General features: G+C 33.5%; 1 protein-coding gene across 1 annotated transcript; it reads left to right on the top strand.

The window, feature by feature from the left end:
* Positions 1-239: 239 nt before the first annotated feature.
* On the top strand, positions 240-16,768 carry LOC132547542 (beta-1,3-glucosyltransferase-like). Its single transcript, XM_060211306.1, has 14 exons — positions 240-293; positions 575-634; positions 2,918-3,033; positions 3,368-3,450; positions 4,043-4,151; positions 5,060-5,196; positions 5,413-5,476; positions 5,869-5,988; positions 6,551-6,620; positions 6,773-6,886; positions 8,249-8,351; positions 8,858-8,983; positions 9,578-9,725; positions 11,172-16,768. The coding sequence occupies exons 1-14, from the start codon at positions 242-244 to the stop codon at positions 11,409-11,411; spliced, it is 1,542 nt and encodes a 513-aa protein (XP_060067289.1). The 5' UTR covers positions 240-241; the 3' UTR covers positions 11,412-16,768.
* Positions 16,769-17,525: the final 757 nt, after the last annotated feature.

The following is a 17,525-nucleotide window of genomic DNA, read 5'->3' as shown; positions in this document are numbered from 1 at the left end:
CATAGAAGCGCTTGCTTCAAATATCTTAAAAATGAAGCGTTTAAAAGACGCTGACCTACATCAAAACTAAAAAATAAACGGAATACATTTAAATCCGGAATTGTTCCCGGAGCAAGAATTAATTTACGGTTTTACAGTTTAGTTACAATTTCGTTTGTAACGGCGTATCTGATTGGACGATATTTAGCTTCGTCCAATCAAATTAAAGTTTTCAATTAGACACTTTTTGACGTTTGTAAACATGGACGTGCGTGTAATACACCGGCTAGCACTAATGCTTGCAGTTTTAACAGGTAAAGGAGGTTGCATTTTCACAGTTGGTCCAAAATCTTTTCTGCGTCATATTTATTTGATTAGCAAGCTTACCATTTACATAATGTATTTACCAGTCTTCGTGACGCCGCTAGCGCAGAATATGGCAGGGTTTTTTTCCCCTGCATAAATATAGGTTATCTCCCATTAGGTTTTCTCTTCAGCAACAGGTGCTCTATTCATAACTTATATTTATATATGGTATGCTTGTATTTTACTTTTGAAATTTGATGAATAAATTAAGATTTATTTTGTTTTGTAGGCGTTTTAGTGGCGTCGGGAAATAAACAGAATATTGATAAAGAAGAACAGATAAATTCAGGTGAAGTTTACATGTACATTTGATTTTGTGTGCTTTAACTAAATACTAAAAATAGATCGGATCTGCATTTACTTCAGACATGTGTTTGCATGCAAGTCAAGCTCTATTTTAGTATAGGAAAATTCTCCCTCATCACTATTTCAAGCGTTTCAGGTTGATGTAGTTAGCTGTGCCTGTGTATGGAGTCTATAGAGGCACGCATGGTATTAATTATATATGATTCATGAACAGAAGCTGCACGCATGAAAATAATTTGGTTTCAATTACATTGAGGAAAAGGTTGGATCACATATAGACCACTCTGCCTATGGACTTTGTTACTACACTTTTATATTTTTAACTTTGGAAAGCATAAATGTAACTTACGGTGAAAAAATGTTAGTTTATGATCGAACCATAACTATAATCACGATTTACACTCATAGATACATTACACATCTATCGACTGAGACTGTATTGTAAAAACTAAATCTAACTTTTACTTTTATAATATGCATACAGATGAGAAGTTAATATATAGTTATAACTGATATGATTAATTGGAACCAGATTATTTGTTACCCATAGACACTGTTATATAAAAGCAAAATAGAAAACCTTAGACAAACTTTGAAAACTGTATTAAATCCAACAAAGTATTCTTTGAAGGTATACATATATGCAGAAGGTTAACTTACTTCATTTCTGTGTTTGTTTTTAATTAGACTTGGCTAACATTTTTATTTACTTTACACACAGTAACATTTAAAAATGATCCAATTACTGTATGTTTTAAAAGGTATGAAATTCTGTTGCCTTAAATTGGGTATTTGTATAAACAAAATGACACACACAGTAGTATATGTTTAAGCTAACATTTTTTTCCCACTCTCATGGGGAAAAAATATGAGCATAGAGAGAGCACAATTTAGTGAACACCCAATCTCTGGAAACACATGTGGTATCAAATTTCTTCCTTAAAAAACATTGTCTGAAATAAACAAAAAGTTTAGGGGGTCATTATAGTTTGGCATTCAGAACATAGGGTTGTCATATTTGTTGAAAATAAATGACATACATTTACAATGTATACCTGCTATTTCGCTTTTTTTTTTTTTTTTTTTGGGGGGGGGGGGGAAGTTATGGAATTATATTTCAAGTTACAGGTGTAAATGTAATGAAGTCTTAAACAGCTTCTGATGAGGCATAGTATGGTTATATTTGAAAGATCATATTTGGACAAAAAGCATTCGCTGGAGTAGTAGCGTTGGAATTTTATTCCAGTTAGATTCACCTGTTAGTAAAATCTCCTAACAGATTCTATGCTGAATGTGACATTGATCCTCATTATAACTCAAAGATATGACCTTTGTAGTGTATGAATTTGCCAACAACATTGAATAACAATTAAGTAACATCAGTCCAATAGGTTATCCTGATTGTTTCTACTGATTTGATAGTAGAATGAACAATTTAGATATGATTGTACTGAATGGAAACATCTAGCAGCAATTTGTGAACAGAAACAACTAAATGAAGAATGAATACAACCATTATCAACTAAACATAATAACTGTACATATGCCTCCACAGACAAACCACAAAAATTATATGATGATAATTCTTTTCTGAAGATTGAAAACATAAAGTTATGTGTAAATGCTAAAAGATATATGGCCTGTTGGGTCAGCAGAAACACAAGTATATTCTTTTAGATATTGTTACACTCAATTGATTTAGTCTGGCATCCTGATTGTAAAACAACCTCATCTATCAACCCGCTTTTAGTAAAAGTTTGGGGTGGGGTATGTCGTAATCACTTTGTGAACATCATGGCATGTATCTATTATATGCATCTGTAGCACAAATCTTGTGTACAGGATATCTCGATTTCTCATGAACTCTTCAACTAATTAAGTTCATACATGTACTTACAACATACCATAGTATCACAACATCAAGTTCTACCCCTGATTAGTTGATCATACAACAAGGCTAAGGGGTTAAAGGTTACATTTTACCATTTTCAAAATAAAAAGATTTGATTAGTTGGTTGTACAACAATGCAAATGGGTTAAAGGTTACCTTTGACCATTTTTTAAGGAAAAAGATTTTGATATTTTTTTTATATGCAATATACATGTACAAGCTTTTCTGAATGTAAAATCCATAATAAAGAGACTTATTGAAAATTGAAATGGTTAATGACTTGGTACACTCCATGTAAATATTTTGTTTAATTGATTTTATGATTACATAGCACTTGATACATCTAATTCATCCATGCTTTATTTGTTTTTGTAGGTGTACAACTGAAAGATATAGTATTTGTAGTTTTAAGTCAAAAGAATCCATACCATGAAAAAAGAGCTGATATTTTCAGGCAAGATTTTGAATCTCAGATAAAGGAATTACCAGTAGTAAGTGAACTTTTCCTTTTGCTTTCTTACCTTTTCTTGTAATTTTTTTTGTGAAGTTGATATATCAGATTCCAAGATTACAGGGCCAAACAATTTATTTAATTTTTTTAATTAATTTTTGAAATACATTCTAAAAACATATCTGTACATTATACATGATGCAGAGCAGTAGAAGGTCTAAAAAAAAAAAAAAAATTAAAAAAAAATTTCAATGCATTTGTGAACATTTGAGAAATTATGTCCCTCACTCAAACCACTCTGATACTTCAAGAAGTCAAAGAACTTGCAAAAGTTTCAATTTTGGTTAACAGAATATTAAATTTGTTTGTTTCAGGATGAAAAGCCCCAGCTAGTATTTATCCATCAGGAATTTAGAAATGTTTTAGGAGCATGGAATGTTTTTCCTCTACTTCCGACGTAAGTATATCAAATATAACCTCCAGTTAATGTCACATCTGTGATTTTTTATTTGGTCTAAAATTCTCAGTATATCATATGCTTTGGACTTTCTGGTATTAATGCCTACCACCTGTTTTGTCTCCCTTCTTTTTTTGTCCCCTCCTGTTTTCTCGACTTTAACGTTCCTGCTAGCATACACCAAGTCAGTTTTAAAGTCATAACTGATATGATACATTGATTTTATACTTTACAAAAAAAGAAAGTCATAATTCAGTTACGTAATTAATAGCATAAAATTGTTTGGAATGTTTATGTAAAATTTCATATTAGTATAAAAAGTTTACTGAATACTGTAAAAGGAAGGTCTGTATGATGCCACTTGTGTTACTGGTAGTCACCCCAAATGGGATACCCCTGCATAGAAAATGACCCTTCAATACCTGGTGTAAACACCTGTTGTGTATAAATGATGGCAGGAATTCTTTTATGTATGGAATTCACTAGAATGTTAATCTGCCATTATGAAACTGTTACATCCATTTCCATGAAAATAACTTTTGAAAAAAATTGTTTGACTCCTTAACTACTGAACAAACAAAATGATTTCTAGGTTTTCTAAAGACTATGCTAACGCTGCCTGGTTATTTGTGTGTGAGGAAGAGACAAGGCTAGATGTACACAAACTGCTTAAGGTCCTACAGAGGTTTGATCATACCAAGGTCAGTATTGAGGTGATGGGTAATATTTTGATTATTTTTCATGCTTACTTCTGTGGGTGTCTCGATGTACTAGGTTATATTGCCCATACAGTAGAATATTACTGTCCATTATTGTTACTTTTACTTAAGCTCCACTGACCTCCATGTAACTTACCTGTTGTTATAGGAAAATCACCATGATGGAGTTTCATTTTCTGTGCTTTAGTTTTATCATTATAGTCTAAGATTATCCAAAATTTAAAATCAAGTTGCTTTTCGCAAATTCATTTTAATGTATACATGTACAATGTATATAGATATATATATATGGAAACTACATTTAAAGAGAAAATGTGTGTAATAACTTTTGACTTTGAGAAGTTTTGGATGTTTTAAGTTTTAGATATTCCACTGAATAGATTTGTGTATATTTTAATTCATTTGTAACTGAACTGGAGACAGTGTACCAGTAATATAAGAGAAAAGATGTACTGTACCGAATACTGACAATATAAAAAATCAGTACAATATTTATCATCAATAAACCCATGTCTGGTGATATGCCTACCCAAATGTATAAAAATGTAATGTATTTGTAAAGTATCAGTAAACACTATGATATGCTCTGTCCCACTCTCATGAGTAAAAGATTCGTATGTATAGGGAAAATTTGATCTTTTTCACTCTTGTGTTTTGGTTTTGGTTATGGTTTAGTTAAGGCTGATTTTATGCAAATTTAAGGCCAGACCAAAATATAGTTTTGTGTATGGCCAAAAATCTAGGGCAAATATTTCTTAGCATGCGGAATGTCGTTCATCAAAGAACAAAAACAGCAGTAAATGTATCTTTATATCTTCAAAAAATATTCACACTCTAATGATAGAATTATACATTAAAATATGTGATGCCCTGCTTTGATTGGTTGACAGGACCTGTATCTTGGTCATCCTCTGAGGGACCAATCACCTACCATTATCCATCATTATGCCTTCCATGACAACCCAAGTAAATTTGCATATGCTGATTGGGGAGCAGGCTTTGTACTTAGTCAACCTCTTCTAGCCAAGTAAGAAAATGGAGAAATTTTAATGTCTAACACTGTAAGAATACAAGAAAGTCACTTAATGTGAAGAAGGTATCAAGTAAGGAGTTTCGATTTTCATGACTTTTCCGAAATGTTCAAAAGAATATCAATATATTTTATTTGAGTGGATGCAATTAGAGTTGTACAACATAGAGAAAAATAAACATACAATTATTTCCTAGTACAATAATTTTACAGAATGGGAAAAAGGTGGCCTGATAAAGAGTTTAAAGCAGATTTTACCATAGATCCCAAACATGAGGTAAGACATTTAATACAATGTTTATTCTTAGAGGTTATATTTCTTGTACATTATATATATAGCAATGATTATACAATATTTCTCATCTTTTTTGACTTCCAACATTGTATACAAATGGTTGTATTGATATTTGTGTTTTATATCATATTGTTATATTTTCATGCTGCCTGATACTCGGTAAATAAAATATTGTAAAAATGTCAATTTAGAAGTTGTATTTCCTTTTGCCCTTTTTGGTAGCTGGAGGAGATTCTACCTTTGAACCTTTACCTGTGAAGAGATATTTGTTGCTATGGAAACTGATTGTACCTTTGTGTAGCAGCTAACCAGTCTATGAAGCATTCATTTTGTTGCTATGGATACTTGCTATACATTGTACCTCTGTTTGACAGCTGGCAAGGTATATATTAAGTGATGCCATCAATGTGACCTTGACCCCTGTCACAGAGATCTGTCTGGTGAAAAAATCTAAGAAGTGTGCTTCCTGGTATCCAATGATGTTTCCAGATTGTGTAAGTACACATTGTTCCAATCTCTTAGTCTACATTCTGATATGAGATGATGTTCCGAGGAAGTAATTTATCAACATGTGACATTTCTCTGTATTTACAAGAAGAAAATGTGACAGTGGTAAAATTAAATGGGTTGAGAAGCTCTTTAATGAAATTTACCTGGTATTTTTAGTCTTTGTTACTTACACCTCACAAGAATTGAATGGTATGTAAAATTATAGTTGGTTCAGATATAAAGTTTACAATCTCTATCAGTCCTGGTCCCAGATCTGAACCATATCTTGTATGCTTTGTCACCAACAATGGGAAAGTGTTTTATACATGTTCCCCTAGTATATATCTCCTTTAATTGTAGATTGATATCATGAAATTTACTTTCCTGCTCTGCAATAGAGTTATGGCCCTTTGTTTATTTATTGTTTTTTGAAATTTTTTCCAAATGAAAGATTTTCCTGATAAGGAAGACAAAAGGCACATTGCTGTACTCTGCGATATCTATCTACAAGTTTCCATATTAAAATTTTGGATATGTCGATGTTGGTATGGTTGATATTCATTACAGGGTCCTGAAATACCCGAGGAGGATCTTTATGTGGCAGTGAAAACCTGTGCCAAGTATCATAAGGAACGAAGTAAGTTACATTAATAAATCAAATACTATAAATTGCTCAATTATGCAAAGTCTTTGATTTTTTTTGTTGTTTGTTTTTAATTTCACGGTATGATCATGAGATAAGGTATGTAATGAGATAACCTGATATGTATGTTAGTTTTTTCATTGTAGTACCTATTGTGAGAAAAACATGGGGAAAAGATGCCAAGAATGTGGAATATTACAGTGATGTGGAGGACAGAACAATACCTACAATCAACTTAGGGATTCCCAACACAGAAAGGGGTAAGTACCCAGGACAATACCTACAATCAACCTAGGGATTCCCAACACAGAAAGGGGTAAGTACCCAGGACAATACCTACAATCAACCTAGGGATTCCCAACACAGAAAGGGGTAAGTACCCAGGACAATACCTACAATCAACCTAGGGATTCCCAACACAGAAAGGGGTAAGTACCCAGGACAATACCTGTAGTCAACCTAGGGATTCCCAACACAGAAAGGGGTAAGTACCCAGGACAATACCTGTAGTCAACCTAGGGATTCCCAACACAGAAAGGGGTAAGTACCCAGGACAATACCTGTAGTTAACCAAGGGATTCCCAACACAGAAAGGGGTAAGTACCCAGGACAATACCTGTAGTTAACCAAGGGATTCCCAACACAGAAAGGAAAAGGACAATACCTGTAGTTAACCCCAACACAGATGTCAGGACCTACAATAATCCCAACACAGAAAGGGGTAAGTACCCAGGACAATACCTGTAGTTAACCAAGGGATTCCCAACACAGAAAGGGGTAAGTACCCAGGACAATACCTGTAGTCAACCTAGCGATTCCTAACACAAAAGGTTAGGTAACCAGGACAATCCCTGTAGTTAATCAAGAGATTCCCAACACAGAAAGGGGTAAGTACCCAGGACAATACCTACAATCAACCTAGGGATTCCCAACACAGAAAGGGGTAGGTACCCTGGACAATACCTACAATCAACCTAGGGATTCCCAACACAGAAAGGGTTAAGTACCCAGGACAATACCTGTAGTCAACCTAGGGACTCCCAACACAGTAAGGTGTAGGTGCCCAAGGCAATCCCTGTAGTCAACGTCACAGAAAGGGTATGGGGTAGGTACTCTTGAAAACCCATAAAGTCAACCTAAGAATCCCAATGCTGGAAGGAATAGGTATCGTTTAAGAATTAATGTGTGGAGAGAATTGATGACAGAATGAGGGCCAAGGGTAACACTATATGCCCAGGACCGTGAAATGGCAGGGACATAATAACTCCACTTTTTTTCCATGTTTGAAAAACACTTGCACATCTTTATTGAACAGATGTTTACTATAACTTGTTTTAGTACTTCATAATTTAGTAGTGTAAATCACTTATTTTTCACAAGGAATTATATTTCGCATTTATTCACGAGCAGCATCAGTCGTATTCACAGGTGTTGCCTGTAAATGAATGACTTCTTTAGTGTGGTACCTGCGAAATCATGTATTCTCAGATAAGACAGTCACTTGTCTTTCACTAAATTAAATACTTGCTAAAATAAAGTTATTTACAGTACAACTTTAGTAGGTCTTCAATAAAAAGGAGGTACAATTTTGAATTTCTTAAGTATCCTTTGATGTATTACAGGGCATTGTGGGAAGACCATGGCAATTATAAGGAGACTACAGTCTCACCCAAGGATATCACAGATACCGTGGTTTATCATTGTGGACGATGACACAATTATTAAGTAAGAGCTTACGTACAGTGTGCTTCAGTTACCGTCATCATTCTACTTTCAAGGAGTCCTTTTTTTCCCGATTTTTCAAGGAAGGACAAAATCATTAAAAAAAGATACATTGAAAATAAATTCATTGCAAAATGTTCTATTGAATTTGAAAGATTTGGAGACAAATTGCATCCCTTTACCTAAAACTGCAACAATTTTAACCACTGGAAAAAATATGCATTACAGAGGTATAATAAAACTGCCTCATAATTTGTTGTGTTAAGTGCCTAATGACTATTCTATCAATTAGATATTTGTTTTAATTTATGATTAATGAATGTGTAACCATGATTTGTACAGTAAAAGTCATGTTAAAACCATTTGAAGTAAGAGTAGACTATGATTAAAAACATAATATTGGAGATATTCATTGTAATTAATACAAAACAATCATATAGAGGATAAAAAGGACTTTTTAGTATTTTTTTAACAATATTCTGTTATTTACTCTGGTATTTAAATTTAAGCCTGAGAAGACTGAGGAAATTACTGGCATGTTATGATTCTAAGTTTCCCATCCATATGGGGGAGAAATATGGCTACATGGTTACCAAGAACGAGCATGGTTACACCTACATCACAGGTGGAGGCGGGTTAGTAATTACATCATATATTGAATCTTTACTAGGAATTCTTATTCAATCTATCAGAGACTGCAAACTACTAGTAAATGATATGAGGTCAATTTCCACTTTAGATATATGTAAAAAAAAACTATATAATTACTAAATGCCATTTGTATATCTATATACTGATCAAGTAGAGAGAATAAGATATTGCACATTTGAAAATACTGGGACACTCCCATTTTGTTTGTTGATTTAGTTGGACTTTGTTTACTTCTGATGTGAGTTTGTAAAATAAAGTTCCGTTTGCGTTTCATCCCCTTAAGCACAATATTACTTACATATATTCGGTGAAGAACTAGAATGTAAATTGGACACAAGGTTTAGAAATATAATTTAACTTAATCAAGCATTTTGTCAGTCCCTGCCTAACTTTACTCAAAACATTTGAACTCACTTAAATCAAATACCTGATTATCTCCAAATTTTCCCATCGTCTTTCGAGTTCAACGTAATGATGTTCAACTGTATTTAAGATAAGCTACAAAGTAATGACAGCTTTTTAGATGTGGTGATAGCTTTACTAATTGCCATACTTTATATGACCTTGACATTTGACAGGATGGTATTTAATAAGGAGGCAATAGATGTTATAGTGCTAACTCACCGTGCAGACTGTCCCTCTAATGATGCACCTGACGACATGATCCTTGGGCGCACTTTCAAGGCGATAGGCCTGCCTCTGGTTCACAGTCCCTACTTCCACCAGGTAAAAAGAAAATTCCTTGCATTTCTATTGGTTAAAGTAAATATGTTATTACCCAATTACATAAATGATTGTGGTTTTTTGATTGGCCAGGGAAAAGTATATTAAAGAAAGTTGAAATTTGTCTGGTATATTGGAGCTGTAGTAAACTATGAATATTATTTTGAATGACTGATAAAACCAAATCGTCCTCTCATCTGAGAGAGCTCTGTCATGGTTTGTCTTTTGTCGTCTATCCAGTGTCAACTTTTCCCTTTAACTGATTTCTTCTCAACGACTCATAGGTCCAACATACTGATATTGGGCTTGTAGTATTCAGGCATGAAAAGCTACCACGTTTCTTCAAATGTATGTCACGGAATGACTTTCAAGGTCATAGAGGTCAAATGTCTTGAAATATTAATATGCCTTGTTCATAACCAAAACTTTGACAATGCATCAGTGGAGGCCATTTTGTAATATGATGGCACAATTATGGTTTTTTCTGTGTAACACCTATTTGAAACTTCTTCTCAAGTTTCACCGATGGGATTGAGCTCAGACTTGTCTGAAATGATCCTGAGATGGTCCTGACAAAGTGTTGTTATTTTTCAGGTTGGTCTGAATTCCAGGATGGCTGCCATGGCTGCCATCTTGAAAAACATACTTCAAACTTCTTCTCCAGTTGAAATGATCCAGGGATGGTTCTGACATAGTATTGTTGTTTTTTGGTCAGTCTGAAATCTAAGATGGCTGCCATGGCGCCATCTTGAAAAAATATATTTTAAACTTCTTTTCCACTGGAGCTATTGAGCTAAAAATTGTAAAATTGTTGGGAATGTTAATGAAAGGTAGCCAACATTTTTCTGACCATGTCAAAACTTTGACAATGCAGCCAGGGAGGCCATTTTGTAACATGATTGTGCAATTCTGGTTTTCCTGTGCAACACATATTTGAAACTGCTGAAGTTTCACCTGTTGGATTGAGCTCCAACTTTATTGTCAAAAAATAGGTAACACTTGTTACATTTACCTACTGCTCACCTAAACTACCATCTGCATCGTGGAAAACAGCTTGGTAGTAAGATTTGATTAAAAGTTGAAAAAATAACCCTTCTCCCTGCTGAAAGTTTTTGTAATCAGATGACAGTTAAGGCCCATGGGCCTCTTGTTGTAAAAACATTTCCAATGCCGTCCTTAAAGCTTAGGCTGTTTTACTCTCATCTATATTCATTGTCACCATTTTGTTGTCATAACATAATCTGTAAATCAGTAATATCAGTTTATCATTTTAGAAGGCCACAATATCTATTTCATCTTCCTTGTATTCACAGGCAAAAATATGACATGATTCACAAGATGTAGATTATTGATGATTTTGTCATTTATTTAATAACTGACCGTCCTGCAAGTCACCCACTTTAGTTTGTCTCAGTATATACCCGTAAATGATATTCTGCTTGTATTTAGGCACGGCCAGTAGACTACAGTCAAGAATTCCTGTCTGCTAGAACAGCGATATCGTTTCACAAACACTGGATGAATGACCCTATCCAGACCTATAATGATCTCATTGCTTCTGATGACTATATGGACACATTGAACACTGCAGAGGAAGAGATGTCCAAGTCTGAAATTGAAAACTCTGAGCAAGATATTACTCGATCTGATGTTGGTGATGATTCAGTCTATCAGAAGGAAGAGTTATGATAGCATCTTGATTTAGATAAGTATTTATTTAATGAAACTCTTTGCCTGCTGGGGGCGGTTAACCCTTTCTTTGCCATTCCGAACATCACCTGCTCAACCTGCCAAATGAAGATGTATGGAGATATCAATACCAAAGATTTCAATGTGCAGTTACTTTAACATCACCTAACTTATACATTTTCTCAGTCTACATGTCACCAGCTAATAGTGGATTTTGTCTCGCCTTCACTGACCTGTGGAGGTTGCAGATAAAGGTAATTTGCTGTTTTAATAACAAAACTTTGTAATTTTTTTTAAAGTTATTCCATATGGCATGTGTTGGTGGATACAATATCAGCAACTGTATTAGTTGCACAGGTTGAATTGAAACATTTGAGGTTTTGCAGTTGATTTTGATTTGAGGTGAAATAAATTAATTTATCACTAAGACGAAACCAACTGAGCAGAGCTGTGAGGATAAGAGGTAATTGTATCACTTTGCAGGCGAAGAGTTCAGAGACTTCCTGTCTACAATGTAATCTTAGGGAATGGTGTGATAATGTTTCAAGAACATACTGTTTGGTTAAGGTTTTTCATAATGTTTGTAAGATTTTTTTTTTAATCAATTTATCGATATATATGCAGCAATCCATAGTAGTATCCATGAGGCTATTAATATGGTGTGTCCAAATGTGTTTGTTATAGAATGTGTATCGTAGAAAATATTACTATGTCTTGCTCAAGTTTATGTGATTTGATATTGATGTGTATGGATTTTATCATTGTTGTACGGAGATGGTTGGTAACTCTACATCACAGCATTTTCTAAGGTCCTGGACCTCGGAGTCCTCAGGAGGAGGAAAAAAGGTCAGTTTAATGTTCACTAGGGTTTCAATTCTAAAATCAATAATTTTAGATCAAACATAGTCTTTCTTCTTTTAAATTGTTTTCTAAAAAGAAATAGGTTTTTAGCGCACCTGGCCTGAAGGGCCAAGTGAGCATATGCTGTAGCGCAGTGTCTGTCGTCCGATGGCCGGTCTCAACTTTTTCCTTTAAACAACATCTTCTCAATAACCAGTGGACCAAATATTTTGATATTTGGTTGATATGTTTGTTGGATGAAGCCTGACAGAGTTTGTGAAAAGAAACGACCTTGACCTATATTCAAGGTCACTGGAGTCAGATATGCTAAAACATTTAAACAACTTCTTCCCATGAACTAGAAGGCCTAGAGGCATGATATATGACTTGTATGTTCCCAGAATGAAACCAACCAAGTTTGCAAAAAGAAATGACCTTGACCTATTTTCAAGGTGACAGGGGTCAAATTTGTTAAAACCTTCAAACGACTTCTTCTCTTGAACTATACCAGGTGAGCACTGCAGGCCCATTTGGCTTCTTGTTTAAGTAGTTCATTTCATATCGACATGAATATTTTGTAAATGGTTAAAATTAAATTGATACTGTGATGTCACATTTACAGTTTGAAATCTTATTCCTCTGGTGTTTTCTATGAATTTATTTAAGTATGTAATTGTTAAGTGTGATATGACAGTGAATTGTTTATGTCATGAATTATCTTTCTTGGTAAGTTGTGGTGGCATTTTATCAAAAACAAAAGATGAAAGTAATGTTTACATTTGTGGTACATACCTGTGATAATTAAGGTCCTGCCAAGGGTTTTAGATATTATTATGGAGGGGTCTAGCCTTGCTTTTCATCTCTCCAAAAGAACTTGAGAACAAGCTGGATTTTGTTGGAGAAGTGTGTAATCCTGATAAAGAACTAGCCACTTTTCTTTCAACTTATCTTATAAGGGAGAACCATTTTTTTTTAGACCTCAGCAATATAGGGTGCTAGTCTAGTACTGGCTGTGAGACTTAACCCCCTTGCAAACATATTGAAAAGTAATGACCTTAGCTACATCAGCATTCAAAAATTGATCATTTGTACAGAATTTCTGTATTGTTGCTGACAATCATGATACAAAGTATTACATTGTAGTTTCCCTCTATTATAGATACAGATAGTTCCTACAATTTTCTTGTTCTAATCATTTTAGATTTTTCTTTGTTTATTTTGAGGGGCGGGGTTTATGCAAATGAGACCTGATTTTGCTGCAGGCTATCAATTTAAATTGTTTGTTTATACTAATTGTATTTTGTAAAAAAATCTCGGAATGAGATATGAAAGATGTGCTAGGAAATTGATATTGTTTGTTTATATGAATTCTATTTTGTTAAATATCCTGAAATAAGATTTGAAAAATATGCTAGAAAAATTTTAATTGTTTGTTTATAGGAATCTGATTTTGCTACATATTTTTCCTAAATCGGATATGAAAAATATGCTGGGCTTGAAACAGTATTTCAGTTTGTTTCATACATTTACTATTAGCATGAAACACTGATATTATATGTGGTAGGGCATTGGGCTGCCAGTTTCCGTCATTTTCACAAGAAGATATTTTGTGTCTGAATCAGCTGAGTTTCTCCATGCAACTTTCACTTTATTTTACCTTTGAAAACCATTTATTCTTCATTATGCATTATTTTGATACAGATATTCAGAATTTCGTCCACAAATGTTTCAATATATAAAACTTGAAATCCATCCAGAAATTTTGATTTTTTTTTCACTATGTTCCTTCATATGTATATTAAACATTATGGCTACTTGACCAAACAATTTTGAGATCTGATTTGAAAACCTGTAGGAAATGCATGTTTTTCCAACACATGTATGACAAGTTGTATATGGGATGTTTCTCTGTCAAACTAATTGTGTATTAAAGTGTGTCAAAACTATGGCCCATACTGTAGACGTCGTGTCAAACGTCAGAAACAATGAAAACATAATATAACTATATGAAAATTTTATCAAACTTTATAAAGTTGAAAAAATAATTTGTAAAAAAGAAAAAGAAAAAAAATGAGAAAAATTTGATAAAATCCTTATATTAAACAGTGTAAAAATGGCAAATTAAAGAGATTTATCGCAAGAAATTTCTTTGGTTGTACGATACTTATTACCTGAAGATAATGGAGAATGGAAGGGAATTGATGTGTGTACCTTTTAAGCTTCATTCTCTGTATGTCCGTCCATTCGGCATCATGGAAAAACATTGTATTTTGAACCCCATTTTGCTAGTACATTGTATGTACATAATCTTTTAAAAACCTTTCAACATCAGGAGTGAAAACATCAAGAGGACATTTTTATCTAGCCGCATGGTTCACAGGAACTTGGAAAAACCAATGAAATTCTTTTGACTTCCTGATTTCCACTAAAGCTGAAGCTAGGTCAATTAGATAATATCTAGATATAATGGCCAATCAAATTTGTAGCCTAAAGTGTATTTGATCTGATCAAAGGAAAAAAAAAAAAAAAACAAAAGACAACATCAAGGGTCAGAGTTCAAATAAAAAATCAAGAAATGTTTTGAAAAGTTGTTAATTTTTTGTTTGTTACAGCTTAAAGACCTTCTATGCTATCTGTAATAATTTGATAGTTCTTTTCAGTACTGTCATTTGCTTCTATATGAAGATTAGTTAGAAATCTATTTTCATTCAAATTTATTCAAACACTCTATATTCATGCTGCAATAAGCCTGACGTCCAACGCTTTACTCAAATTATGGGTTCAATGCCAGATTTATACGACATGTGAACACCTCAGGTATGCCCCTGAAAATTAGTTAGAGTTTGCAATTATGGAGGAAACACACCTGGATCTTAATATGTGCCATTGTTATGTATCTAATGCTGAGAAATATTGTTTGTTATGCAAATTTTTTTATGTAAAGCCTGCCATTTTGTATTCTATATTAACTTGTATTTATATTTTGTCCTAAAATGTGTAAGTTTTGATTATTACAATCATCAAATGGTTTGTCCCCATATCGTTAACTTAAACCTGGTAGCCTCCTTATATGTAACAAATACCTGTCTATAACGACCACTCACTGATTTAGGGGTCCCAATAATAGTAGTTGAACCTCTACATAAAGGCAACCTGTATATAAAGGCCACTTTTTTCTGCTCTTTAGAATGACCCGTATACACAGGTTTGATTGTCCATCCATTACCTAGCTAGTGCTTTCGTGGTACATATTTAGACTTAAAAGGAAATACACAGGAGGTACTATCTAGTATTCAATGATATAACATCTTTATAATTATGGATCTCAACCACCATGTTAAACTTTCAAGTTTTGGCTATTATTGGTAAACCTTAATTACCAGGTACATAAGCCATAACGTTAATGAGAAATACTGCAAGGAAGATTTAAGAGAAAGACTAAAATTTTAACAATATATGAAATATTTAAGTTTGTTTGATTCCTCTTGTCTAAAAACTAAAACTACCTAGCATGTTGTAACTGTTTACTAGTTTTCAGAATTTCTCTATGAAACATAATCTGTGCACATGTATATTTCTGGAAATGTATGATATTGAGTGAAGATGAAAAAAAGATTTTTATGTTGCATATTTGACTGAAAATTTCAAAAATGTACAATTAAATTGAGCTCCACCTATTATTCCATTTCCTGCTTCTGATACAGGTGCTTCATTCCTCATGCACAAATTACATGCTAATCGAACCATTTTGGCATTGCTACACAGAAACAATTATAGTTACTGTCCACTGAGCTTTACTATGAGATTCCCATTTGTTTTCATGGAAGTTGTCTCCCTTGAATTAATTTTAATCTAATCATTAAATATAACAATTTGTTTTACAAGTGTAATACTTTTTGTTATTAGAATTATACATGCCATGGTAGAATGTTTTTCTGAATACAAACCATCAAAATTATAAATTCATTGAAATTTTGTGAAAATATTCAAATATGGGTCAACTCTTTACGGGAAAAAATCGAAAAAATCTCCTTAGTTTTGTGATTTGATAGAACAAAGAATGGAGATTGAAGTGCTGAAGAAAACAATCTCAGGCATAAATAACTTTATGGATGAATCTTTTTCTCTTCATAAAGACTTTTTTCATGTACATTTTCTATCATTACAATGTGTATATCCATGACTAACCAACACTATCACTTTAATGGGTTCCATGTGGTGTCCTTAGGACTGTCAGCATCTGTTATTGAGTCTGTCTTGACGTCAGTTTTATAAAAAAAAAAAAAAAAATAGATTTTTTAGATGATTTTGGCTTCTAGTAGTTATAGTAAATGCTGAAAGTGGAATTATTTCACACTTGCACACATAAAGTCATTCCTCATTCATACTAATAAGATTTTAGTTTTTTTGTCCAGGTTGCATTTGGTAAAATGGGAATAACATTCTTGTAGATTTCGAGTAAATGTTGTCAGTTTTCCATACACCATTTAAATAAATTTGTTGTGTTGTGAAAAGTATCAGTTTTCTTTGGTTATTTATTTAGTGCCATAGAATTTATCTTTACATTCAAAATTGATTTTTTTCTCAAACCAGGATTAATAATTCTTTCAAACAATACATGTTGTGTAATGTTCACAGAATCTAAAATAATTTAATGCAGATAGCTTATTAAATATATCTGGCATTCATGGAAAAAAAACCCTCTATATCTTGCATGCTTTAGGAATGTTTCATATAATTCTGCTACATTTGGAGCAATTTTCTACAGTAATCTCTAAAGAAGGTTTGCCATTACAAAAGAATTGTACAGTTCAGTCAGAACTGTTTACATACAGCACTGTCAAGTAACATACATTATGTACCTCCAGTGTTCACTGTAGTGTCGCTGGCTGTTTACCTGCAACAGATTGCAGTACAAAATTTTCCTTTGACCAAAATAGCTAGAATCAAGGTCAAAAGGAAGAGAGGGGCTTCTGAACCTCATGGGAAGATAGAGGTGTGTGATTTGATTACTACACACAGTTGTTTGTGTTTCCCATGATTCTGAGATTACAGACTGGTACTGTCCTGGTTGTGTGCTTGGGCAAGACGCTTTACTCAAATTGCTCTGAATAGCATGTGAATGGCCTTCACTATGTTGTTCAGTGGGTTAGCTACAAGTTGCCACAAAAGAATTCCCCTAAAGATGACCCTGGCTGTTCATAAGGCAAAACCCAGCAAACAAACCATTAAATAGTTCAGATAGCAAAACGAGATCCAGGAAGGATGTTGGTG

This window comes from Ylistrum balloti, unplaced genomic scaffold, assembly GCF_031769215.1.
Source record: "Ylistrum balloti isolate Yb309-2 unplaced genomic scaffold, AGI_CSIRO_Ybal_v1 Utg369960, whole genome shotgun sequence".
Classification (NCBI taxonomy): domain Eukaryota; kingdom Metazoa; phylum Mollusca; class Bivalvia; order Pectinida; family Pectinidae; genus Ylistrum; species Ylistrum balloti.
This window is presented reverse-complemented; position numbering and strand designations above follow the sequence as displayed.

Excerpts from the sequence above, each read along its gene's own strand:
- LOC132547542 (XM_060211306.1), top strand. The coding sequence starts at position 242 with ATGGACGTGCGTGTAATACACCGGCTAGCACTAATGCTTGCAGTTTTA. Across the intron at positions 8,984-9,577 it reads TACATCACAGGTGGAGGCGG|GATGGTATTTAATAAGGAGG; the intron begins GTTAGTAATTAC and ends GACATTTGACAG. Across the intron at positions 9,726-11,171 it reads ACAGTCCCTACTTCCACCAG|GCACGGCCAGTAGACTACAG; the intron begins GTAAAAAGAAAA and ends GCTTGTATTTAG.